This window comes from Triticum aestivum, chromosome 3A, assembly GCF_018294505.1.
Source record: "Triticum aestivum cultivar Chinese Spring chromosome 3A, IWGSC CS RefSeq v2.1, whole genome shotgun sequence".
Taxonomy (NCBI): domain Eukaryota; kingdom Viridiplantae; phylum Streptophyta; class Magnoliopsida; order Poales; family Poaceae; genus Triticum; species Triticum aestivum.
Window position 1 is genome coordinate 77,843,598 of NC_057800.1, and position 27,017 is coordinate 77,870,614.

Genomic DNA, 27,017 nt, shown 5'->3' on the forward strand with positions numbered 1-27,017 from the left:
TGGGCAATGTAGGCGGCGATGCTGGCATGGCCGACGACACATGATGCTTCTATAGTGAGACCGGCGGTGGCCAGCAGCACCGTGGCGGCCCAATTCGATAAGCCCGGTGGTCGAGTACCTGGAAGGCCAGTAGCCCACACCCACGACGTTGGCAAAGTAGCTCGGGATGGCAGCGGCGAATCGCTGGGTCAACCGTGTCAGTGACCTCAAGGGGCCGTTGGCGCGAAGGGGAGCATGTTTCCACTGTCGCAGATCTCCCATGCGACATCAATGGTCGACAGCATCGGTCTCTCCCGATGGACCGGATCTTCCCTATCGTGGTATTCGGGGGAGAGGGGGTAGGCAGTGCCAAACAGCGGAGGGAGAGGCTTGACCTGGCAAGTTCTTAAGCGGTTTGACAGTTCTTATTTTTCAAGGATATCTGAATGCCCTTGCGTTGCTATGGGACATCCAAGATATATATATTGATCAATAACCAGAAGGTTATTAATTCTACTTCACAAACTTCTGGCCACATGGCAATCTTTTCTTCTCTTCACAAACTTCCAGAAATCACACATTCACCTACATCCAAAATGAAGCCTCCACCTGCCAAATGTCCCAAAGGCAGTATGTTAGGCAGCGGAATGGATGATCAAATCATAAAACACAATCTAGTATTTACCAGCGATTCAGCATCCTGCACGTCGGACTGGATCTCAGAGAGACTATGCTTCATCTTGTCTGCTTAGATCTCATCATGTAAGACGAAACCAACAACAGCGAATAGAAATAGGCACGGGAAGAGAGGGTGGCGATCTTGGCGAAGACCTCGCAGACGCAGAGTCGCAGTACTGGCGCTCGTAGCCCTGGAACACCTCACTGCTTATGATTGCTCCTCTTGATCGCCTTTCATGGCATGTATTAAAGATAAATGGTAGCTAACCAGACCTGGCCGCTGCCACCGCCGAGAGGAGGTTGAGTAGTCGGCTGTTTTCGTAGGTGAAAGCTGCTATGTACGTCCTTAATCCATCGCCCGCCGTCCAGGATCGACCCATGCACTTGAGACAAATACTGGGCGCGCATCGAAGCAGACTTCATGGCTATGTCCCGGATCCACCGCCCTCTGTCCTGCTTGACCCATCCACAGGAATCAACACCGGACGCACCGGCTCGTCGTCGATGCCGATGAGCTGTTTCATTGCGAGGTCAAGGGGGGCCACGGAAGGGCCGCACTGGTGCCTGTGCTACGCGCTACTCGCTTGCGGTGTCAACTGGGAAGGGGCGGCTAGGGTTTGAACAGGGAGGAGGAGACACGGCTTGCGTGGATTTTTCATTGCTTGCGTGCGTGGGTATGATGTTTTTGCTGGTTCTTTCGCCGGATCGCATGGGGGTGGGACCACGTAATTAAGAAGAACAAATCACGTTTGGGGTGAAACATACACAGGGAAAACCAACAACGCACGGGAGGAAGGCTCGACGAAGGGTTCGACGACGTAAGACGGGAAACAGAACATTGCGTTTCTTTTAGGTATTATATTAATTATTTATTATTATTAATAATAATTAGTATTAGAGAATTAGAGATTAGAGATTAGAGATAGAGATTAGAGATAGAAATTATAGATTAGAGATTATTTATTTCCTGAAAATCTATTATTTGTTTCCTAAAGCAATTGCATTAATGAGAGAGATCCGTTGATTTGGCTAAGGTAGGAAAGAATCTATTATTTGTTTCCTAAAGCAAATTGCATTAATGGAAGAGATCCATTGATTTGGGTAAGGTAGGAAAGAATTTATTATTTGTTTGCTAAAGCAAATTGCACTAATGGGAGAGATCCGTTGATTTGGCTAAGGTAGGAAATAATCTATTATTTGTTTCCTAAAGCAAATTGCATTAATGAGAGAGATTCATTGATTTGGCTAAGATAGGAAATAATCTAATATTTGTTTGCTAAAGCAAATTCATTAATGGGAGAGATCCATTGATTTGGCTAAGGTAGGAAAGAATCTATTATTTGTTTCCTAAAATAAATTGCATTAATGAGAAAGATTCGTTGATTTGGCTAAGGTAGGAAAGTTAGATTCGTGATCTTTTGTCATTAGGAAAGTGTTGAAAATAAACCGTACCAGACTACCAACTCTTCCATTAGGTTTTTTTTCGCTGGTTAATTTTCGTAGGGTTTTTTTCACCGGATTGTCTTGGGTGCGATCGGAGGTTAGGCCCTGGAATGCGTGAGGGTGGGTGGGGGCTTCGATACGCGGTTTTTTTGGTTCGTGGCGGCTCAGTATGAGGTGGGACGAGGTACCAAAAAAAAACATGGGAGGTAGGACGAAAAAACCTGGAAGCGAGACTACCAACTGCTCCAGTAGGAGTAAAGATTTAGAGATAGAAGGCAGCATAAAATCTACAAGAAGAAACGACGAGTTTCAATGACAGTTTCTCTTTGCTTGTCAACGCTCATTCGGTGGGGCTTGTCGGATGTGAATTTTCCCCTTGAGACAAGATCTAAAAGTCATTGAAGCAGCATCGGCTGGAGTATCACCTCACACAAAACAGGTTTGCAATCCATCACCACAAGCACAAAGGGTTGAGAAACCGGATCAAGCCATAGAACAACACAAAAGAAGATGTCATGGTTGCTGTTGAAAATATGCCCTAGAGGCAATAATAAAATGGTTATTATTATATTCCTTATTCATGATAATTGTCTATTGTTCATGCTATAATTGTATTAACCAGAAACTGTAATACATGTGTGAATACATAGACCACAACATGTCCCTAGTAAGCCTCTGGTTGACTAGCTCGTTGATCGATAGATGGTTATGGTTTCCTGACCATGAACATTGGATGTCGTTGATAACAGGATTACATCATTAGGAGAATGATGTGATGGACAAGACTCAATCCTAAACATAGCACAAGACCGTGTAGTTCATTTGCTAGAGCTTTTCTAATATCAAATATCATTTACTTAGACCATGAGATTGTGCAACTCCCGGATACCGTAGAATGTTTTGGGTATATCGAACGTCACAACGTAACTGGGTGGCTATAAAGGTGCACTAGCACTATAGGTATCTCTGAAAGTGTCTGTTGGATTAATAAAGTCATCACATGCGTCTTATAATCAACCAGAACATTTCCTCCCATAGAACAAATGTCGTCAAAAAAAATCTAAAATAAATTCAGAAAATACAAACGCCAAGCAGTGTCAAATTTAGAGCTTGAATCCCAAAAACTGATTTCATCGCAAAGAACGTAGCCCTAGCCATAACATAACCTCTGTCCTACCCTCACTTCCCTTGGTCAACACATTTCGGTCAGCTCACCTAGCTAGTCACGTATTGACAGCACAAAAGGCATGCCGTTAGAGCAACTCCAAAGGGGCCACCTATTTCGTCCGGCTGCGTCCGTTTGAGTTGCCGCGGACAAAAACGATGACCCAACATAGCGACCCATTTATATTTTGTGTCCGCTTTGTGTCCGCGCGGACCAATTTCCGTCTCAAATTTGAGTCCCATTTAGGTCGTGGACGGACACAAAGCGAGCGCTTTCTCTGTCCCTCTCGTCCGTCTGCATCCGGGCCTGGCCCGCTTGTCACCCACCCATCCCTCTCTCTATGTATTTTTATTAGCTGGCCCACCCCACGCTCGATGCGCACTCCACCCCGCTCGCAGCTGAGCTTGACCGTCCCTGCTCCGCCCCGCTCGCCGCTCGCCTTCGCCGCGTCGCTCGCTCTCGCTCTGACGCGCCGTTCGCCGCTCGCCTTCGCCGCGTCGCTCGCTCTCGCTCCGCCGCGCCGCTCGCCGCTCGCCCTCGTCGTGTCGCTCGCTCTCGATGCGCCGCGTCGCTCGCCCTCGCTAGGCCGCGCCGCGCGCCGCTCTCTAGACGCTCGCCATGGCCGCGCCCTTGCTAGCTAGCTAGCTGCGCGTGTGTGTGCTTGCTAGCTAGCTGCCCGCCGCATGCTAGCTAGCTAGCTAGCGCGCGTGCTAGCCGGCCGGTGGCCGCGTGGTAGCTGGCTAGCTCACGCGCCCGGCCGCCTCGCCGCTCGCGTGTTGGATCGGTGGAGCTCGCACGCCCGGTCGCGCTATGATCGCTTCATCCACCTGCCATGCGTGTCGCCCTCGTCCCATAGTTGCCATGTTTCCGGTACGATGGGAACGAGGAACGGGAACGGGGGATGAGAGTCGGAGGCTAGAAAAAATAGGGTACAACGGGGGTATACATCTCTAGAACGATTTTTCTAAAGCGGAAACGTGATCCAATCAATTCCGGTACTATGAATCCGGTACGGTACCATGGAACGAGGAACGTGAATCTTTACTAGTTGGTCATCTCCCGTCGATCCATGAAGACTAAAATAAATCATTTCCTTCCCAATGGAAAATTTATTAGCAGCCTTGAAGTAATTGGAGAGCAGAACGAGGAGTTATTTAGGGGAGTGGAAAAGAACGGGGCAGAGAGTAAAACGAGGAGTTCCTGATTGATATGGCTGACCTTTTGCTTACTCGATCGATTTAAGAACCAAGACTGTCGAGTCGCCGAACCTGAATCGACGATCCGGCTGCGGAAACGCTGAATCCGCATCGAATCTTACCGAATCGACCCTCGTTCCCGAATCTGATTCTGGGTCGATGAATCCGGATCGAGGGACGGCCCACCGTTCCCCGTTTCCGGCTACTATGCCCCGTCCTGCCGAGCCGCCATGGACACCACGCCGAACCGCCATGCTTGCCGTGCTCGCTGAGCCGCGCTCGCCTTGCCTCGTCTCGCGCCCCTGCCACGCCGCCTCGCTCGTGCGTCTCCTCGCAGCTCGTCCTGACGTGCACCGGCGTCGCTGCCTGCTATGTGTTCGACAAAATGCTAGGACGGACATGCACAAAATGCGTCCGTTTGTCGTTGGGCTCACTGACTGACCTAATTAAAAAGCGGACGCGGACGCGCGGATGAGCGATACAAATAAACAAAAAAACGGACAAAATCGAGTCTGTCTGGGTCGGCTCGTTGGAGTTGCTCTTATTCCTCACGCGGATCACGCGATGTCGACGAGCCCGGTCATCGGTAGGTGCGAAGCGCAAATCTTCGGGCACCATCGACAGCGACGCCTCCAAAGTCCAAACCCCACGCACTCGGCATTGCCGCCGGCACCACGATATCACCGCTCCGCCGGTGTCATGAGGCCTCTGCTCTCCCGCCTATTCGCCCCCAGTCACATCGCCATGGCCGCCCCCTCCGCATCGCCGTCCCGACGGCTCGCCCACCTCACACGCCACCTCCTCGCCTCTTCCTCGTCCTCCCCCTCCGGCGAGCTCTCCTCGGTGGGCGCCCCCGCCGCCGCCGCCTCCGGCCCAGCCCGCGCGGCCGCATCCAAGGCCTTCGCCGCCGTGCTGGTCTGCATCTTCGAGGACACACGCGGGGACCCCCGCGTCCTCCTCACCAAACGCGCCTCCACCCTCTCGTCCCATTCAGGTAGCCCAAGGCGGAACCTTCTTGGGATCCGTATCGCTCGATTCCGGCACTAGACTAAGTTAATTTCTTAACAAAAATATATTATAGGGGAGGTGTCGTTGCCGGGAGGCAAGGTGGATCAGGGGGATGTGGATGTTAAGGCCACGGCTCTGCGGGAGGCAGAGGAGGAGATTGGGCTGGACCCGGCGCTTGTATCTGTTGTGACAGTTCTTGAGCCCTTCTTGTCCAAGGTAAATAAATCTTGTGCTGGTATGATATGGAATTGTAATTCTACGCACTTACTGTTGGCTTTTACCTATGAATTCTCTAGGTTTGCATATGCTTTGATCACACAATAGTCGAAGTCAGAGATGAAGCTATTTTCGATACTAGGAAGTCACTTAGTCGTTCTAGAGTAAATTAAGTTCAGATGAGCAATGCAGACTTATCTGAATCTTTTGTTCGTGTTATTCTTTTATGGTATATTTGGTTTGAGCCCAAAGCTTGCCGTACCAAATATTTGGCTAGTTAAAATGTTGGTTAAGGTTTAGCTTGCCGATGAATTAGTCAAAGGTAGGCAAGGAAAATGACTTAGTGTGAGCAAAGAGGCATTGACCTGCCAAAAATTTGGGACCCATCCAAACAAAGATCAATTTCTTGGTCATGGTCAAATAGCTGGGAGGAACTCTGCCTATGTTGTCTCAACATAGCCGGTCCCAAGCCCGGGTAAAGGAGGAGGGTTGTGATAGGCTTGGCGAGCCAACGTAAAAACTCAGCCACTCTTATGGAGATGAAACCCAAAAGATTTTCGTTGGGGCGTAACCCTCTCAGCGACGCGCCACATCGGAACCCGGGTGTGGTGGAAAATGGGCAAGGGCCGGGCCGTCACCCCCCAAGTGGCGCGCCGTATCTTGATCCGGATACGGTGGCAAGTGAGCGAGGATCGGGTCGTCGCATCCTTAGTGGCGCGCTACATCGGCGCCCGGGTGTAGTGAAAAATGAGCAAGGGTCTTCGCATTTGACTCGACGAGTGCGAAGGGTAAGGAAGCTAGCCGAGCCTAGGAGGATTCGCTTAGGTAGCTGGAACGTAGGGTCTCTGACAGGGCGGCTCCGGGAGCTAGTTGATGCAGCGGTGAGGAGAGGTGTTGATATCCTTTGCATCCAAGAAACCAAATGGAGAGGACAGAAGGCGAAGGAGGTGGAGGATACCGGCTTCAAGCTGTGGTACACGGGGACGGCTGCAAACAGAAATGGCGTAGGCATCTTGATCAACAAGAGCCTCAAGTATGGAGTGGTAGACGTCAAGAGACGTGGGGACCGGATTATCCTGGTCAAGCTGGTAGTTGAGGACTTGGTTCTCAATGTTATTAGCGCGTATGCCCCGCAAGTAGGCCACAATGAGAACACCAAGAGGGAGTTCTGGGAAGGCCTGGAAGACATGGTTAGGAGTGTACCGATTGGTGAGAAGCTCTTCATAGGAGGAGACCTCAATGGCCACGTGGGTACATCTAACACAGATTTTGAAGGGGCGCATGGGGGCTTTGGCTATGGCATCAGGAATCAAGAAGGAGAAGATGTCTTAAGCTTTGCTCTAGCCTACAACATGATTGTAGCTAACACCCTCTTTAGAAAGAGAGAATCACATCTGGTGACTTTTAGTAGTGGCCAACACTCTAGCCAGATTGATTTCATCCTCTTGAGAAGAGAAGATAGGCGTGCGTGCCTAGACTGTAAGGTGATACCTGGAGAGAGTGTTGTACCCCAGCATAAGCTGGTGGTTGCTGACTTCCGCTTTCGGATTCGTGTCCAGCGGGATAAGCGTGCCAAAGTCGCTAGAACGAAGTGGTGGAAGCTCAAGGGGGAGGTAGCTCAGGTGTTCAAGGAGAGGGTCATTAAGGAGGGCCCTTGGGAGGAAGGAGGGGATGCGGACAATGTGTGGATGAAGATGGCGACTTGCATTTGTAAGGTGGCCTCGGAGGAGTTTGGAGTGTCCATGGGAAGGAGAAGCGAAGATAAGGATACCTGGTGGTGGAATGATGACGTCCAGAAGGCGATTAAAGAGAAGAAAGATTGCTTCAGACGCCTATACCTGGATAGGAGTGCAGACAACATAGAGAAGTACAAGATGGCGAAGAAGGCCGCAAAGCGAGCTGTTGGTGAAGCAAGGGGTCGGGCATATGAGGACCTCTACCAACGGTTAGGCACGAAGGAAGGGGAAAGGGACATCTATAAGATGGCCAAGATCCGAGAGAGGAAGACGAGGGACATTGGCCAAGTCAAATGCATCAAGGACGGAGCAGGCCAACTCTTGGTGAAGGACGAGGAGATTAAGCATAGATGGCAGGAGTACTTCGACAAGCTGTTCAATGGGGAGAATGAGAGTTCTACCATTGAACTGGACGACTCCTTTGATGAGACCAGCATGCGTTTTGTGCGGCGAATCCAGGAGTCTGAGGTGAAGGAGGCTTTAAAAAGGATGAAAGGAGGCAAGGCGATGGGCCCTGATTGTATCCCCATTGAGGTGTGGAAAGGTTTCGGGGACATAGCGATAGTATGGCTAACCAAGCTTTTCAACCTCATTTTTCGGGCAAACAAGATGCCAGAAGAATGGAGACGGAGTATATTAATACCAATCTTCAAGAACAAGGGGGATGTTCAGAGTTGTACTAATTACCGTGGAATTAAGCTGATGAGCCATACAATGAAGCTATGGGAGAGAGTCATTGAGCACCGCTTAAGAAGAATGACAAGCGTGACCAAAAATCAGTTTGGTTTCATGCCTGGGAGGTCGACCATGGAAGCCATTTTCTTGGTACGACAACTTATGGAGAGATATAGGGAGCAAAAAAAGGACTTGCATATGGTGTTCATTAACTTGGAGAAGGCCTATGATAAGATACCACGGAATGTCATGTGGTGGGCCTTGGAGAAACACAAAGTCCCAGCAAAGTACATTACCCTCATCAAGGACATGTACGATAATGTTGTGACAAGTGTTCGAACAAGTGATGTCGACACCGATGACTTCCCGATTAAGATAGGACTGCATCAGGGGTCAGCTTTGAGCCCTTATCTTTTTGCATTGGTGATGGATGAGGTCACAAGGGATATACAAGGAGATATCCCATGGTGTATGCTCTTTGCGGATGATGTGGTGCTAGTTGACGATAGTCGGACGGGGGTAAATAGGAAGTTAGAGTTATGGAGACAAACCTTGGAACCGAAAGGGTTTAGGCTTAGTAGAACTAAAACCGAGTACATGATGTGTGGTTTCAGTACTATTAGGTGTGAGGAGGAGGTTAGCCTTGATGGCCAGGTGGTACCTCGGAAGGACACCTTTCGGTATTTGGGGTCAATGTTGCAGGAGGATGGGGGTATTGATGAAGATGTGAACCATCGAATCAAAGCCGGATGGATGAAGTGGCGCCAAGCTTCTGGCATTCTCTGTGACAAGAGAGTGCCACAAAAGCTAAAAGGCAAGTTCTACAGGACGGCGGTTCGACCCGTAATGTTGTATGGCACGGAGTGTTGGCCGACTAAAAGGCGACATGTTCAATAGTTAGGTGTGGCGGAGATGCGTATGTTGAGATGGATGTGTGGCCACACGAGGAAGGATCGAGTCCGGAATGATGATATGCGAGATAGGGTTGGGGTAGCACCAATTGAGGAAAAGCTTGTCCAACATCGTCTGAGATGGTTTGGGCATATTCAGTGTAGGCCTCCAGAAGCTCCAGTGCATAGCGGACGGCTAAAGCGTGCAGAGAATGTCAAGAGAGGGCGGGGTAGACCGAATTTGACATGGGAGGAGTCCGTTAAGAGAGACCTGAAGGATTGGAGTATCACCAAAGAGCTAGCTATGGACAGGGGTGCGTGGAAGCTTGCTATCCATGTGCCAGAGCCATGAGTTGGTTGCGAGATCTTATGGGTTTCACCTCTAGCCTACCCCAACTTGTTTGGGACTAAAGGCTTTGTTGTTGTTGTTGTTGTTGTTGTTGTTGGTCAAATAGCTGGGAGGGTACATTTTGGCCACCATCTAAATATTATCCGTATTTATCATATTGAATGGTTAGTTGGATGGATTTAGTATATCACTTCTGACAGAGCTTTAAAGACAGGATTGCTTGTTGGATGTAATTAGTGGGATGGATATTCATCTTAGAAATTCCTAAGATTAGGATTTTTACTCTTAACTTCTGTATATTTAATACTTTATCTAAATTGGTGAATGAGTCACTGACAGACAGCATGCGGTGTTCTTATTTTGTCTATAGCAGCATCTGTCTTTTGTATGTTAGAAAGCAGTATGGCGTGCATGTGTGAATGCTCGATTTGGTGTATTAAGGGACATGACCTGAAGAAAGAGTCAAAGAGATAAACAGTAATCTGCTTGTTAATAAATTGCTTTTCCCACCGTTTCAGTATCTTCCGGTGCATGTATTGCAAATCTGTTGTAGTGACATTGTTCATCCAAAGCGCATGCTGCATAATCATTTCATGAGAAGTTTAGAACTGCTTTAGCTGTTGGCCATCTCCAATTTTCTCATAACTATGCCCTTTCCTGTACTAATAATGCTGGTTTCTTAAAAATAGATACTCATATTGATCAGTTAAATGCACGAGTATGCATAGGTCCATCCAATTACTTTTAATCTAATGCATAATTTGAAGAAATGAGCACATGCTTTTGCACTCATTCAATAGAACCGCAGACCAGCCAGGGCTCATGCTGTAGTCTTCGTTTTGCAGAATGGCCTTGATGTTACTCCTGTAATTGGCATTCTTTCGGATAGAGCTCTATTCAATCCTGTCTTGAATAAAGCTGAAGTGCAAGACATCTTTGACGCCCCTCTGGAGATGTTTCTGAAGGTGCAACCGTGATTTCTTTATTTTCCCTTTGCTCAGCTTCTTATGTTGTCAAATACAGTTGGATATTTGCATCAGTTAATTCTCACATCTATCAAAATCTCTAGGATGATAACCGGACAACAAGACAAAGGGACTGGATGGGGAAGACTATTCCGGTCCAGTTCTTTGACTACGAGGCAGAGGGCAAAAAATATGTCATTTGGGGCTTAACCGCACACATTCTGACCCGTGCTGCATCAGTCGTTCTACAGAGACAGCCATCATTCTCTGAACTTCCGAATAGACCAGAAACTATTCCCACCAGCAAGCACTGATGGGCTGAAAACTCGGGCAGCAATATTGATATGTAATTGTAGCAATTTTTACACCCCATTTACTGGTACAAGAGGTTATCAGAAGTCTAAAACTAAACAGTTAATGTATATCTGTAGAGATGTAATTTGCATTGCATGTATAGCCCAGGAAGTAGTATCCTGGAACATTTTGTGAGATCCTCTTTTGAGTTCAGAGTCAAGACAATGAACGCTCTGTGGAATGTGAAGCTCCTTGTGCGCTGCCAAAGAATGTAGGGCGTGTTTGGTTGCCCGCATGCAGCCCAACCAGGCCCGCGCGGGATGTGCGCGGCCTGTTTGGTTGCCTGGGCTGCATGCGGTTTGTGGCCCGCACGGACCTTAAAGCAGCCCGCAGCCTGGCCCGGCGGAAACTGCCGAATCGGCAGTTTCTTGCGAGCCTGACTGGGCGCGGTCACACGTGCGAGGCAGTTGCATGCCTCGGGCAGCGCGGGAGACGGAGGGGGCGTCTCATAACTCGCCCCCCACTCTTCTGTCACCGTTCAGTCGCACTGTTCCCATCGCTCCCTCTCTCATTCACCGCCCCTCCCTCTCCTCTCTTCCGATGGCTCTGCCTTGCCCACCGCCGCGCCGCCCTCTGACCCCTGTCGACCAGCGCATCGCCAGCATCCAGGAGCGCTGACTGGCCGGGCTCTAGAACTCAGAGCGAGACCTGGCGTCGGTGCTGCGAGCGTCGTCCCCCATCTGTTGCCGGCCAATGCGGTGTCGGCCGTTCCTGCGTCGCGGATTCCGGGGCCCCATTGGGCAGGGGGGTTTTCTTGACCCCCGTCCAAGGGTTTTCTCCTGTCGGCAGGCCGTCCTCCTCGACCTCCGGCGTGGCGATGAGCACGGGGCCGATGCCGCAAGCCATCGCCAGGGTCGGCTCCTCCTCTGCTCCGCCACCTCTCTCCTTCCCACCGGGGTTTTCACCCCGGCCTCGGTTCGCTACGACTTCACGTGCTCCGGTGAGTCAAACTCCCTCAATGCTTGCTCGTAGATGTAGATTAGGGGTTTAATTCTTAGGCATGTGCTAGTAGTTAGTGGATTCGATATGATTAGATGGGATTGGAGTAGATCCGATTGGACGATGTGATCCCAATCGAATCCAATCGGACCAATATGTTCTTGTTTCGTATAGTGTGTGTCCTAGGATAATTTTCTTCTGCTACTGCTAGTGTGTCCTAGGATCTGTGTTCATGCTAGAATCCCAATGGTAGTGTGCTTTGCTAGGTTCTGTGTTCATTGTAGGGATCTTGTTAGGATGTGTGTTCATGCAATGGCATGTTCATGTTCAAGCTAGGATCATGTTCATGTTGTTGTTCATGTTGCTAACATACATGTTCAAGCTAGGGTTTGTGTTGATTGTTATACGTGTATGTAGTAGGACCATTTTAGGATGCTGCCAAATGTGCATGGCTGCACATGGGTGCTATTGGCACTTGTTGTTGCTATTTTTAGATATTTCCATGATTAGGATAGTGCACTGATGAGTGGCAGTTGTAGAAAAGCAGATGCCACTGATCATTGGCACTTGCTGTTGGGCAAGTCCACTGATCAGTGCCACTGATCAGTGGCATTTGCCTAGCAACAAGCGGGATTGATAAGTGGCATTTGCTTAAAGAGTTTGTGCACTGATCAGTGGCATTTGCTCTTGGACAAATTGTAAGTGCATCTAGTGCCACCCCTAGTTGGTTTTGGAGTATTAACGACAAACCTAGTTGAGGGACTAATGTGTTTGTGAGAATTGCAGGATAACACAGGTAGAAGTCCCTCATTGATTCGGTTTTCCTACCAGAGATGACCCCTAAAAATGTATGAAGACATTGAAGTCAAAGGTGGTATATGAAGATATTCACATTGAAGACTATGACAAGAGAAGACATCACATGAAGCCTATGGAGCTCGAAGACTTAGATCTTTCGTACTTCTCTTTTTTCCTTATTGAGTCACAAGAACCGCTGTACTGTTAAGTGGGGTCCAAGAGAACCAGTCAGAACGACTGAAGTGATGCCTAACCAAAATCTATGTCTTCGAGTGAAGACTATGAGAGCGAATATTGTCCAGAGTCAGACAAGTCAGCTTTTCTTGTAGCCCAAGTAAAGTTGCCGTGTGAGTTTGAAATCTGACCGTTGGAACACGTGTCAGTTCCTTAGTGACCCAGGGTCATTTCGGACAAATCAGGTTGGGTTGCCTAGTGGCTATAAATAGCCCACCCCCTACAACCATAAACGGTTGGCTGCTCAGAGTTAGTGTACGGCTTTTGTCGTTTGAGAGCAACCCACCTCGAAGCATTTGAGAGAGAATTCCTAGCGAGGATAAAGCCCTAACCACCCAGAGCCAAAGAGAATTAGGCATCACTTAAGTCTTCTTGTCTGTGTGATCTGAAGACTTATTACACTTGAGGACTGTGAATCCTCCAGCCGGTTAGGCGTCGCGTTCTGAGCATCCAAGAGACATTGTGGATTGCCGGTGAACGAAGTCTGTGAAGGTTTGGGAGTCTACCTTGAAGACTTACCAGAGTGATTGGGCAAGGTCTGTGTGACCTTAGCTCAAGGGGAATACGGTGAGGACTGGGTGTCCTAAGCTGCGTGTTCAGGACTGGGTGTCCGGGACTGTGTGTCCTCAGGTTTAAATATCTAGCCGCCCTGACCAGATGTACAGTTGTCACAGCAACTGGAACTAGTCCAACACATCATTGTCTTCAACGAGTCACTGGTTTCATCCTTCCTTTCTCTTTACGTACTGTTACTCCTTGTGAAGTCATTGTATGATTGCACTATCTTTTATCTTCACTGAGTGACTGCGTGTTCTGTTTGGCTTCATAATATCTTCCTACCTGATCCTTACTACATTACTGCTATTAGTCATTGTGCTGTCACTCTATTGAATACTTGACTATGGCTTGCCTAGTGTAGTCTACCTTCCGCTACAGAGGGTAATAGGTTTATTTCTATCGTTTGTCTTCATAACTTCCATGTTTTGAAGACTTTCATAAAAATTGCCTATTCACCCCCCCTCTAGTCGATATAACGCACTTTCAATTGGTATCAGAGCAAGGTACTCCCTTGTTCTGTGTGATTCGGTTTAACCACCTGGAGTTTTAGCTATGTCGACTGCAGGAATAATTAAAGTCTCTGCTGCGTGCCCCGTCTTCGATGGAACTGAATATCCCTACTGGAAGAATAAGATGCGCATGCATCTTGAAGCCATTGACGTCGACCTATGGTATGTCGTCAAGAACGGCGTTCGCAAGGCTGGAGAAGGTGTCACTGCTGCTGACGTCAAGAAGTTCGTTCAACTGGACTCTACTGCCAAGAATATCATCTGTGGTCATCTGACCAAAGGACAGTATGGCCGCGTGAGTGCTTTGGAAATATCTAAGCTAGTCTGGGACTGGCTCTCCAAGGTCAACGAAGGCGTCTTAACCCAGAGAGATCAGAGAATCAGTGTCCTCCGCAACCTCTTCAACCGCTTTAAGAGAAATGACAATGAGAATGTCCAACTCACATTTGATCGACTCACTGACATCACGAATGAGCTTCAAGCCCTTAGCGCTACTGAGATCACCAAGCATGAAGTCGTCAAGACACTACTGAGATCACTTGACAGTTCATTGGACACCCTAGCCCTGATGATTCAAGAATGTCCTGATTTCAAGACACTCGATCCGTCTGACATACTTGAGAGGCTCAACACACATGAGTTTCAGCTTTCTGAGAAGAGAGATATCTATGGTCCAAACTATGGGCGAACTCGTGCCTTGAAGGCAAAAGCTGTCTCCTCATCTGAAGAAGAATCTGATAGCAGTTCTGATGATCCTGAAGACATTGGAAGGGAACTTGCTATGCTTGTGAAGAAGTTCCAAAAATTCACCAAGAAGAAAGGCTTCAGAAAGTCTTCCCGATCAAGCTCAAGGAATGATGAAGCTTCTGCTCATGACTACAAGAAGAAAACATGTCACAAGTGCAAGAAACCTAGCCACTTCATCTCTGAGTGTCCACAATGGGACAATGAGAACAAAAAAAAGAAGAAGAGCAAGGAATATGACTCTGACGACAAGAAGAAGAAGAAATACTCAAAGTCTTCTTCCAAGTCTTCTTCAAAGTCTTCATCACACAAGAAGAGCTCATCTGGCAAGGCACGTGCGTTTGTTGGCAAGGAAATGGATTCAGAGGAGGAGTCCGCTTCTGAGGAGGCTGAGGTGGAGTCTGTGGAGGAGTCCGATTCTAGCGTCGCAAGTCTGGCTACAACATACGTTGCCAAGTCCATCTTCAACACTGAAGAGAATGACCTCATCACCGATACCGATGCAAACGACAAGGACTACTCCGCTCCTACCTATGCTTCATGGCACGCGGTGCCAAGGTAAACACACGCACTACTCACTATCAAACATGTAGTGACGATGACTCTGATTGTGGTTCAAAACCCAGCTACAAAACACTTGCTAAAATTGCAACTGAACAACAGAAAGTCATGGAACATATTCAAAAACTGTTAGACAAAAGTGAGGATATGTTAGGCGCTGAAATGACTCGATCTGAGTCCTTAATTGAAGACATAAAAAATCTTCACGTTAAGTATGATGAATTTGAAAGTCGTCATGAAACGCTCTCAACGACTCATGAAAAGCTTTCCTATGATTATCTTCAAAGGAAGCAAGATCTTGAGAAATTGAGAGCGGCTCATGAAGATCTTCAAAAGGAAAATGAGTCACTTCGCGCCGAACAGATCAGCTCCGCTCAGGAAGGATTTGAACCACCATGTCTTAAGTGCATTGAGCGTGATAATGCTACTACTGTTGCTGAATGTTCTACTGCTGCTACTGTTGCAATATCTTCAACTGTTGATGTGGGAACTAACCCCTCTACTGAGGATTCCACTACTATTGCTGATGAGAATGCTAGGTTGAAGACATTGCTTGAAACAGGGATGTACAAAAGTCTTAAAGGGCATCAGACACTATGTGATGTCCTCAAAAAGCAGATCTTGAACCGAAACCCGAGGAAAGAGGGTGTTAGGTTCGTAAGGAAAAGGAATGTTGATGGCTCTTACTGGAAACCTGAGCAGTACCCCAAAACCACATGGGTTGCTGCAAAGAAATCTTCAGCAGATCTATCCAATCTATCTGGCTTCTCTTGTGCAAATCCCATTGTCATTGATGAATCCTTTGATGCAAACTATAAACTGTTTAAGAATCAGAATGGTGAAGTGTTTGCCAGGTACATTGGTACTAACTGCAGGAATGGACCGCCTATGAAGAAGATCTGGGTTCCGAAAAAGTGTCTGGAGAATCTTCCTGTGAATGTCATCATGACACCACACGTGAAGAAGACAAACCTCAGACCACAGGCTTCATACGGTCCAAAGGCTTCATACAGACAGAGGACTCACCTGAGTCGCACTAACGCAAATGTTTTGCAGGGAAGCCATACTCAGGCCTATGAATATGAGCGCGGTTCATCAAACCGCCATGTTCATAAGACCAAGAACTATTCTACTTATTCTTATGAGTACTATTGTCCGCCTGCAAGACTTTTTGCTAGGGCTCCAAAGCCAAAGTTCTCAGACGCTGCACTTAGACTTATTGCTTCTAAGCCACCCTTGAAGATGTGGGTGGCTAAGAAAGCTTAACTCTCTTTTGCACGGAAAGGTCTCCAGCAGAAAACCAAAATTGTCTGACGCTATTGCTGGGGACCTTAAACATCTTGTAGGGCGCAAGATCAAATGCCCGAATGGTCTTACTATGTACTTCGTTCCTGAATCGCTTGCTACTCTCCCTATCAGTCCTAATCTGGATCTAAGCTTTCATAACCCACTGGTTCGTCAAATGTTTTTGCTTCACAATTCTCTTCATGAAGCCTATCCCCCTAACTGCACTATAGGGTACGACACTAGCGTCTTCAGAATGGATTATTGATAGTGGGTGTACCAACCACATGACTGGCAAAAGAAGCCTTCTTATGGACTCAACCTTACGTCCATCCGACAAGAGTCACATCACATTTGCTGATACTGGTAAAAGTAAGGTATTGGGTCTAGGTAGAGTTGCAATCTCAAAGGATCAACACATGGATAAAGTCATGCTTGTTGAATCCCTTGGCTTCAACTTAATGTCTGTCTCAATGCTTTGCGATTTGAACATGATCGTAATATTTGGAAAATATCGCTGCCTTGTACTAATGGAATCTGACAAGTCTCTAGTGTTTGAAGGGTATCGGAAAGATGATTTGTACGTGGTAGATTTTTCGGCAGGACCATAGCTTGCCGTATGTCTTCTAGCAAAGGCTTCAAAATGCTGGCTCTGGCATCGGAGGCTAGGGCATGCTGGCATGAGGAACCTCCACACCCTTGCAAAGAAGAAGCATGTCATAGGCATCGAGGGCGTCAAGTTCAAGAAAGATCACTTATGCGGTGCCTGTGAAGCAGGGAAGATGACGAGGGCCAAACATCCCTCGAAGACAATCATGACAACCACTCGACCCTTCAAGCTGCTCCACATGGATCTTTTCGGCCCCACTCATTACTCAACTCTTACTACTACTGCTTGCCTCTATGGCTTTGTTATTGTTGATGATTATTCTAGATATACTTGGGTGCACATAATCCTCTACAAGACTGAAGTGCAGGATGTCTTCAGACGCTTCGCCAATCGAGCAATGAACAACTATGGCGCCAAGATAAAGCACATCAGAAGTGACAATGGCACTGAATTCAAGAATACTGGCCTTGATACATATCTTGATACCTTGGGCATCACACATGAATTCTCAGCCCCATACACGCCACAGCAGAATGGCGTCGTTGAACGCAAGAACAGAACACTCATTGAGATGGCCCGAACGATGCTTGATGAATACAAGACTTCAAGAAAATTCTGGCCTGAAGCCGTTGACACTGCATGCCATACAATCAATCGTGTTTATCTTCACAAGCTGCTGAACAAGACATCTTATGAGCTCCTTACTGGCAAGAAGCCAAATGTCAGTTACTTCAGAGTATTTGGTGCCAGGTGCTAGATCAAGGATCCACATCACACTTCAAAATTTGCACCAAAAGCACATGAGGGTTTTATGCTTGGATATGGAAAGGATTCGCACTCCTACAGAGTCTTCAATCTCTTTCATTATAAAGTGGTTGAAACAGTGGATGTGCGGTTTGATGAGACTAACGGTTCACAAAGAGAGCACCTCCCAAATATGCTAGATGAAGTTCCATCCAGCGAATCAATCAAGCTTATGGGAACCGGAGAAATCATACCCTCTAAAGCTCAACCCGAAGAGGAACTTATCATCTCCGCACCTGATCAACCTGAAGACAATGCTCAGCCTGAAGACAATCCCACTAACAATGACAATGATCAGCAAGAGCAAAACCTTCGCCCTGTACATCCTCGTGTTGCCAATGAAGTGCAGATTGAGAGAATAATTGACAGCATCAATGCACCCGGTCCGCTCACTCGGTCAAGGGCAACTCAGCTGGCAAACTTCTGTGGGCACTTCGCATTCGTCTCAATAACAGAACCCAAGAAAGTTGAAGAAGCCTTCATGGAACCTGAATGGATTCAAGCTATGCAAGAAGAGCTTCAACAATTTGAGCTGAATAATGTATGGGAACTGGTTAAGCGTCCTGATCCTCGGAAGCACAACATAATAGGCACCAAATGGATATACCGCAACAAACAAGATGAGCATGGTCAAGTTGTCAGAAACAAAGCTCGTCTCGTTGCTCAAGGATATACTCAAGTGGAAGGCATTGACTTCGATGAAACATTTGCTCCTGTGGCTCGACTTGAAGCCATACGCATACTGCTGGCCTATGCAAATCATCATAACATACTTCTATATCAAATGGATGTGAAGAGTGCTTTTTTCAATGGCAAGATTGAAGAAGAAGTGTATGTTGCACAACCGCCTAGCTTTGAAGATCCAAAACATCCTGACATGGTATACAAGCTCAACAAGGCATTGTATGGTCTCAAACAAGCCCCTCGGGCCTGGTATGACACACTCAAATACTTCCTGAAGAGCAAAGGCTTCATACCTGGTTCCCTAGACCCCACTCTCTTCACGAAGACATATGATGGTGAACTGATTGTGTGCCAAATATATGTGGATGACATCATCTTTGGCTGCACCAATCAGAAGTACAGTGAAGAGTTTGGATATGTGATGCAAGAGCAATATCAGATGTCCATGATGGGAGAGCTGAAGTTCTTCCTCGGTCTCCAAATACGACAGCAACGCAACGACATCTTCATATCTCAAGAGAAGTATCTCAAAGATTGTCTGAAGAAGTTCGGTATGCAAGACTGCAAAGGCTTCACGACGCCAATGCCAGCCAAGCATCATCTGGGTCCTGACGACAATGGTAAAGAGTTCGATCAAAAGGCATACCGCTCCATGATTGGTTCTTTGCTTTATCTATGTGCATCTAGGCCAGATATTATGCTTAGTGTTTGCATGTGTGCTCGATTCCAAGCGGCACCAAAGGAGTCGCATCACTTAGCTGTGAAGCGAATTCTTCGATATTTGGCGCACACCCCAACTCTAGGATTATGGTATCCAAAGGGCTCAGAGTTTGATCTGGTTGGATTCTCGGATGCTGATTATGCTGGTGACAAGGTGGATCGCAAGTCTACATCAGGCACATGTCATTTTCTGGGATGATCACTTGTATGTTGGTCTTCAAAGAAGCAGAACTGTGTATCTCTCTCCACTGCTGAATCTGAATACATTGCTGCTGGATCTTGCTGCGCTCAGCTTCTTTGGATGAAGCAAACACTCAAGGACTATGGCATTCATCTAAAGCAAGTGCCACTCTACTGCGACAACAAAAGCGCCATCAAGATTGCCAACAACCCAGTTCAGCACTCGAAGACAAAGCACATTGAGATTCGTCATCACTTTCTCAGAGATCATGTTGTGAAGGAAGATATTGATATCATACACGTCAACACTGAAGAGCAATTGATAGATATCTTCACCAAGCCCTTGGATGAGAAGAGATTTTGCAAGTTACGGTGTGAGCTAAATATCCTGGAATCCTCAAATGTCCTGTGATCAGGCACACATCCTAACACTTATGCATATTGATGACTTAGATGTGCAACACACGAAGTAAAGTATATCTTCAGTCAATGAAGACATACATTCTAAATGTGAATACATTAATGTGGAATTTGACTTTGGAGCGCCACAATAATTGTGCGCCGTGTCTGGGTCTAATACTTCCTATACGGTGAGTAATGCCACCACCAAATGTTCTGTTTGAAGTGTTTCACTCATGGCATTACATTTGCTATGTCTTCACATTTGGTTTGGCTTCAATCCCAACATGTCTTCATGATTATCTTCATTATGTCGAATATATATATATATATATATATATATATGTACTAGTGTTCTGTCCTCTACAGCATTCACTTATAGCTATGTCTTCTTGTTGAATCTTTTGAACTAAGTGAATGTGATCGGACCCTAACCTCTCTATGCTTTCTATCTCAAACTCTATCTCTCCAAATCATATGCATTCTATTGAAACTGTCGAATGTCTTCTCCGCGTCCTTGTCAGCAGAAGATACAGAGACAAACATTAAGTCCGTTTTCAATGCTCATTCCTCCACCTGAAACCCGGAGAAGTGGGAACGACCACCCGACAATCCAGGCGTGTGTGGGACGTGGAACAAACCCCAATATGTTGCATGATGGCCACGTGTTCCTCAGATGCGAATCGCTAGGGGCACCTGTGTAATAACGCAGTGCAGCCCCTGTACCTATAAATACACACCTCACAGAAGTCATTATCTCTTCTTCCACTCTCGCACGAACCCTAGCGCCACCGCTAGCCCTCGACGACACCGGCGACAAAGCGCTTCGCTGCCGCAACCTCTCCGACGCCGTCTTCACGCCGATCGCGGACATCGTCTTCTCCGCCGTCGCCGTAGGTGTCCTCCGTCGCCAAGTTAGGGCACGGACGATCGAACTTCTCGGCCTCCTCTTCCACTCCGTCTAGCAGTTCTTTGTGTGGTAAATAAAATCTCCTTTTTACGGCCTCTTTGATCCTATAGCTTTATCACTTTCTACCACAAGCAGTTTCTGTTCACACAAGTTGGATCTCTTTCATACTGCATCTCATAACATGCCTAGTATATTCACTTATGCTTCACAAAGTAGTTAGATTCCTCACTTGTACTGATCCGTGGATTCGTACAAATCTGGAACCAACTCCTTGTCTATGAGTGAATGTCTTTGCACGATGAGGTCAATGTCTTCTATACTGATTTATCTTCAAAATCTTCTGAGAATGCATATGACCTCTTCCCCTTCCCTCGCACCTTAATGCTGTCACAGGTATATGTCCGTGGGAGAATTCCTTGGTTCTCATAGTCTGCATTCATTTGCAGAATTCTTACAGCATCACATAAATTCTCCCGAAGCCAGTTCCTGTTTGTCCAGTAAGCGAAAACCTTTGAAGCCTCTGAACGTATTGAAGCCTTTCAGTTTAAAGTTCATGGCTTCAGAGAAATCAGCAAGGAAGGGTGGCAAAAAGCGTCATGGAGAAACATCAAGAGATCTGCCCGATGACCTCTTAGAGCTGTACAAGACAGATCCTGAAGAGGATTACAATCAGCGCAAGACGCGAATCCAATGGATTCGACGCTATTGGGCAGAACAGTGGTTCAAGTACAGATTTGTGGCCAAGGAATATGCTGAAAAGAACGCCATCAAGCGACCATGGGGAGACATCCTCTACAAAAATCTTCAACCCAGGACCAGAGATGAAGCCATTGAACAAGGCTTCTATCCCTGCATGGTCCGTGGACCACAGCCTGCGGATGCTGACCCATCGTCCCTGCTATGGTGTCGTGACGACATTCTGTTCAAGCGCAACTTCCAGTTTGCCCAGAACTCGGCAAAGCAGAACAAGAAGACATTAGGACTAGACTTCAACCCTGGTCCTTCTGCTCCAAGGGCTGACGGCACATGTGATGCAGAACCCAATGTCGTCGGTCCTTTCTACAACCTTGAAGGTCTCATCACCCATATCTTGGTTCAAGGGACAGCCGTGGATGAGCCTGCAGATGACGCTGAATCAGATGAAGTGCCTGCGGCGCCGAAGCCAAAGAAGCAGCCTAAAGCTTCAAAGCCTGCTTCTTCTCCAAAAATCTCACGGGCGAAGCCACTGGCAACTGCACCTCCTGAAGACAGTGTGCAGTCTGAAGATTTGTCAGGCATCTCCAAGCCCCAGACGGTCAAGATGCCTCTGCCACACACCGGCCAAGAGCTAACAACTGCTGCCATTCTGCGCAATGATGTCATTGATCCGTCAAGTGATGAAGATCTTGCAGATGACGCTCTTGAGCAACTCATCAAGAGCAAAGAAGAAGTAGAAATCTTCAATGATCTGCCTCTCTTTGACGTGACAATCATCCACAACTTCATTGATGAGTGGTTTGACACGCCAAACATCAGCATCGAAGATCTGCAGCTACCCATTGGCCTCAGTGTCGCCTTCCATGGCGCCATTGCTTCAGAGCTAGCTCTCGCTCAGCGCATCGTCGAATTAAAGCAAAAGATTGACTATGAAAAGGCTCAGTTCAAGAAGCATATGGCCAAGCTCAGCATGCAAGAGGTGAAGAACTTCAAGATTATGCTGCACAAGCTCAAGGAAGCCTTTCTCAAGAAACGTGCAGAAGCTCAGGGTTCTCGTGAGCGCATGAAGGTTCTGGCTGACAGATGTGTGCAAGCCTACAATGAGGCTGAGAAGCGCAAGGCCCTTGGGCGTCCTGGCATCGACCCCAGGATGGCTGCAAAGAAGAAGAAGAAGCCCGCTACGGCTGAACCCGATGCACCAAGGCAGGAAGCAGATCCCATTGTCTTGCCAACTAGAATGACTGGCTCGAAGCCAAAAAGCCGGTCAACTGCTTCAGAGCTGAAGAAGACGAGGACTGCTGAGGCTGAAGCCCGAAAGAGGAAATATCCTGAAGCCTCTCCTACTGCCCCCTCCAAGAAGAAGAGGAAGACCAAGGAAGAATGGGCTGCTCCCACAAAGCCTTTGATTGTTGAACCCATTTCCATGGTTCGTCCTGACGCTGAACGTCAACTGACAATCCATGAGCGTGCTTTCACAGAGGCTCATGAAGCTGAAGACTTTCCAGCAGCTGACCCCATCGCTGCTGAAGACATTGGTCACCATGACCATGTAAAAGATGGTGCAGTCCTTCCTCAGCTCAAGCACAGCGAACTCATCAGCATTGGTCGTCCTCTGACGCCAATTGCTCAGGATGCTTCATGGGCTGATCGCCCACAAGAGGAAGAAGACTTTGAGGCCCAGCCAACTCCAACTACACAGGCGTCGCCTGCGTTGCGCAGGCTTCACAAAGGACCAAGGCCTCCAGTCTCTGCGTCTGAAGCTGAAACTGCTGAAGACATTCCGGCTGCATCAGCCGATGAAGAAGAAGTCCCACAAGCTGCTACTCCCCTATCCCACCAAGAAGCGGTTCTCGAGGAGAACGTGATTGTGACCGACCCTCCAGCTCGTCCAGTGGAGGTTGAAAATCTTGAGGCTGCCACCACCAACACGAATGAAGCCACTGACGCTGTCATGGCTGAAGCTAATGTGGAGCCCTCCCCAACAAAAGCATCAGAAGTCAGCGAAGCCACTGATCCCACTGCTTCTGTTCCTGCGCCTGCTGCCGGTCCTCAGTTCTACTATCATGTTGAGCACAGGCCTCAGGTACAGAAGCCAATCCCAAGATTGCCCAGGTTCCCAGGTCCTGCATCAGCACCTGGATCCTTCAATATCAATGGCTTCAGAGCAGACAACACATTCTTCAATAGCTCCAGGAACCCCTACTCAAGGGAAATAATATCATCTGATCGGTTCTGGAGCTATCCGCAGCGAAGCTATTACTCTTGCATTCTCTACAATCAAGGTCGTATCTTCCCACACAAGCGTCTTGACATTGAAGCAATAGCTGGCCTGCCTTGTCTGGAAGAAGCTCTGGATTGCTTCAAGGAGGTTGGATTGCTGCCATTCGTCACTGACCAAGAGCATTGGAGTGAAGAGTTGCTGCTCCAATTCTATGCCACACTTCACATTCGCGGGTATAACAGAGATCCGAAGACTTGGGTCCTAGAGTGGATGACAGGAAACGTTCATCATGAAGCCAAAGCCTTTGACATCATTGAGCTCACTGGTCTACCCACTCCCGGCGATCTCTACGAATCTGGCTGTCAACTTCACAGTGAAGCTGTGGAGAGCATCTTTCAGAAGCCTGAACCTAACATGAGTCAGATGCTCAGTATGATGAAGCCATTACCCCAAGATGCTGCATATCCCAAAGAGTTCTTTGTTGAAGACCTAGAGTATCTACCAAGGACTATTTATCACATCATCAGGCGAACTCTCTGGCCCATCAAAGGGCACTCTCCACATGCCAAGCTGGAAGGTGCAATGAAGACTTTGGTCTTCTATATTCTTCATGGCAATTGCTTCAATGCACAGGACTTCTTCATTCGCCAACTTGCTGCATCAGGCTCTGATCTGTTTGGCTTGAAGTTCTACGCCCCATGGGTAATGCGGCTGATCAAACTTCACTCCGCTATCTCATATCAGCCATCTGCTCGCAATCATCGGATTTTTCTGCCTGATGTGGATATGTCTATTGAAGCCATCTATCCTGAGCCTGCCAAGGAACCTCTAAGTCTTCAGAATGCAGAGCATCAAAGTTTTTCTCAGAACATTGAAGGAGTTGAAGCAGTCACTCGTGTGTATCCTTTGGCTGGCACTACACGTGCACCGCATCCTGCTCTCACTGAAGCCACTGACAGTACAACTGCCCCATGACCCAAGAAGCGCACTCGTGTTCTCAATGACCGAGAGCTTCTTGTGGCTCTTCATCAGAAACAGGATAGGCACCATGACTGGCTGAAGCGTCAAATGCAAAGCCTCTTGGTGGATGTTAATCGCATTCGCAATCTTGCCACCAATAATGCCTTTGTTGCCCATGAAACCTCTCGCCGCACATGGAAAGGGCTGACACTGACGTGTTCTGAAGATGATCTTTAAGAGGATGGTTTCTCTGAGCGCTTCAAGTTTGACTCCACACCTCCTCGAAGGGCAGTGCTGCGATGAACTCCATCTCTTGAAGACTCTGAGTTCTCTTCCTCTGCCGCAACTGTAAATGCCAGAGTGATCGAGGATGACGACGATGCTACTTCACCGCCGCCTCCTTCAGCACACTTCGACACTGCTCCAAGCTCTTCTGCACCGCCAAACACCATCGATGACCCTGCTGCTTCACCTACTCTTCATGGGAACGAGTAGATGCTCTATGCCTTCGAACCTTTTTGGTCCTTACTGACAAAAGGGGGAGAAGCATACGAGTTTGATAGTCTTCAAGCGGGTCCATATGGGCGGGTGCTTTATATTTTGCTTCGTGTTTACAACTCTCGTTTTGATACACTTGGTTCTTTGAGTTGTAACACTTAAACTCGATGGTCGTCTGCTACTTATTTGCCATTTTGTGCTGCGATGATAAATTCTGCATGTGCGACAATAAATTCCGCACTTAGATCATTTTGCAGACGTCCATTTTCCATTATGCATGTCATTATCTTCACATACCTTCACATGCGTAGTGGATTGTCATCATAAGTTGAAGAGGATCTCCACAAGCACAACCTGCCATGTGCATTTGCGTTCCAAAAGCAAACTACTTATATGCACATCTTCAGGGGGAGCCCTTGCAACTTATGAAGACAATTCCATATTCTTTACAATTTCACATATTATATTCCCCGTTGAAAACTTCAACTAGTTTGTCATCAATCACCAAAAAGGGGGAGATTGTAAGTGCATCTAGTGCCACCCCTAGTTGGTTTTGGAGTATTGACGACAAACCTAGTTGAGGGACTAATGTGTTTGTGAGAATTGTAGAATAACACAGGTAGAAGTCCCTCATTGATTCGGTTTTCCTACCAGAGATGACCCCTAAAAATGTATGAAGACATTAAAGTCAAAGGTGGTATATGAAGATATTCACATTGAAGACTATGACAAGAGAAGACATCACATGAAGCCTATGGAGCTCAAAGACTTAGATCTTTCGTAGTTCTCTTTCTTCTTTATTGAGTCATAGGAACCACCGTACTGTTAAGTGGGGTCCAAGAGAACCAGTCGGAATGACTGAAGTGATGCCTAACCAAAACCTATGTCTTCGAGTGAAGACTATGAGAGCGAATCTTGTCCAGAGTCGGACAAGTCAGCTTTGCTTGTAGCCCAAGTAAAGTTGTCGTGTGAGTTTGAAATCTGACCGTTGGAACACGTGTCAGTTCCTTAGTGACCCAGGGTCATTTCGGACAAACCAGGTCAGGTTGCCTAGTGGCTATAAATAGCCCACCCCCTACAACCATAAACGGTTGGCTGCTCAGAGTTAGTGTACGGCTTTTGTCGTTTGAGAGCAACCCACCTCGAAGCATTTGAGAGAGAATTCCTAGCGAGGATAAAGCCCTAACCACCCAGAGCCAAAGAGAATTAGGCATCACTTAAGTCTTCTTGTCTGTGTGATCTGAAGACTTATTACACTTGAGGACTGTGAATCCTCCAGCCGGTTAGGCATCGCGTTCTGAGTATCCAAGAGACATTGTGGATTGCCGGTGAACGAAGTCTGTGAAGGTTTGGGAGTCTACCTTGAAGACTTACCAGAGTGATTGGGTAAGGTCTGTGTGACCTTAGCTCAAGGGGAATACAGTGAGGACTGGGTTTCCTAAGTTGCGTGTTCAGGACTGGGTGTCCGGGACTGTGTGTCCTCAGGTTTAAATACCTAGCCGCCCTAACCAGACGTACAGTTGTCACAGCAACTGGAACTAGTCCAACACATCATTGTCTTCAACAAGTCACTGGTTTCATCCTTCCTTTCTCTTTACGTACTATTACTCCTTGTGAAGTCATTGTATGATTGCACTATCTTTTATCTTCACTGAGTGACTGCGTGTTCTATTTGGCTTCATAATATCTTCCTACCTGATCCTTACTACATTACTGCTATTAGTCATTGTGCTGTCACTCTATTGAATACTTGACTATGGCTTGCCTAGTGTAGTCTACCTTCCGCTGCAGAGGGTAATAGGTTTATTTCTATCGTTTATCTTCATAACTTCCATGTTTTGAAGACTTTCATAAAAATCGCCTATTCACCCCCCTCTAGTCGATATAACGCACTTTCACAAATGTCTCTGATTAGTGTCATTTTGCAAAGAGTTTGTGCACTAATACTTGTCATCTTACCTGACAAGATATTGAAGACTGACTGGGATGTGGCGGGTGGAAGAGCTCAATGCTACCTCTTGAGCACTTTGTTGGTTTTCCCCGAAAAGGAAGGG

The 27,017-nt window shown here is 47.3% G+C and overlaps 1 protein-coding gene across 1 annotated transcript; it reads left to right on the forward strand.

The window, feature by feature from the left end:
* Positions 1 to 4,995: 4,995 nt before the first annotated feature.
* On the forward strand, positions 4,996 to 10,841 carry LOC123060398 (nudix hydrolase 11). The gene is made up of 4 exons (XM_044483097.1): positions 4,996 to 5,455; positions 5,543 to 5,685; positions 10,181 to 10,300; positions 10,405 to 10,841. The coding sequence occupies exons 1-4, from the start codon at positions 5,026 to 5,028 to the stop codon at positions 10,612 to 10,614; spliced, it is 903 nt and encodes a 300-aa protein (XP_044339032.1). The 5' UTR covers positions 4,996 to 5,025; the 3' UTR covers positions 10,615 to 10,841.
* Positions 10,842 to 27,017: the final 16,176 nt, after the last annotated feature.

Bases quoted from the DNA above. Each gene is read 5' to 3' on its own strand.
- LOC123060398 (XM_044483097.1), top strand. From the start codon at position 5,026: ATGTCGACGAGCCCGGTCATCGGTAGGTGCGAAGCGCAAATCTTCGGG. The intron at 5,456-5,542 runs GTAGCCCAAGGC...AATATATTATAG, and splicing joins CACCCTCTCGTCCCATTCAG to GGGAGGTGTCGTTGCCGGGA. The intron at 10,301-10,404 runs GTGCAACCGTGA...CAAAATCTCTAG, and splicing joins CTCTGGAGATGTTTCTGAAG to GATGATAACCGGACAACAAG.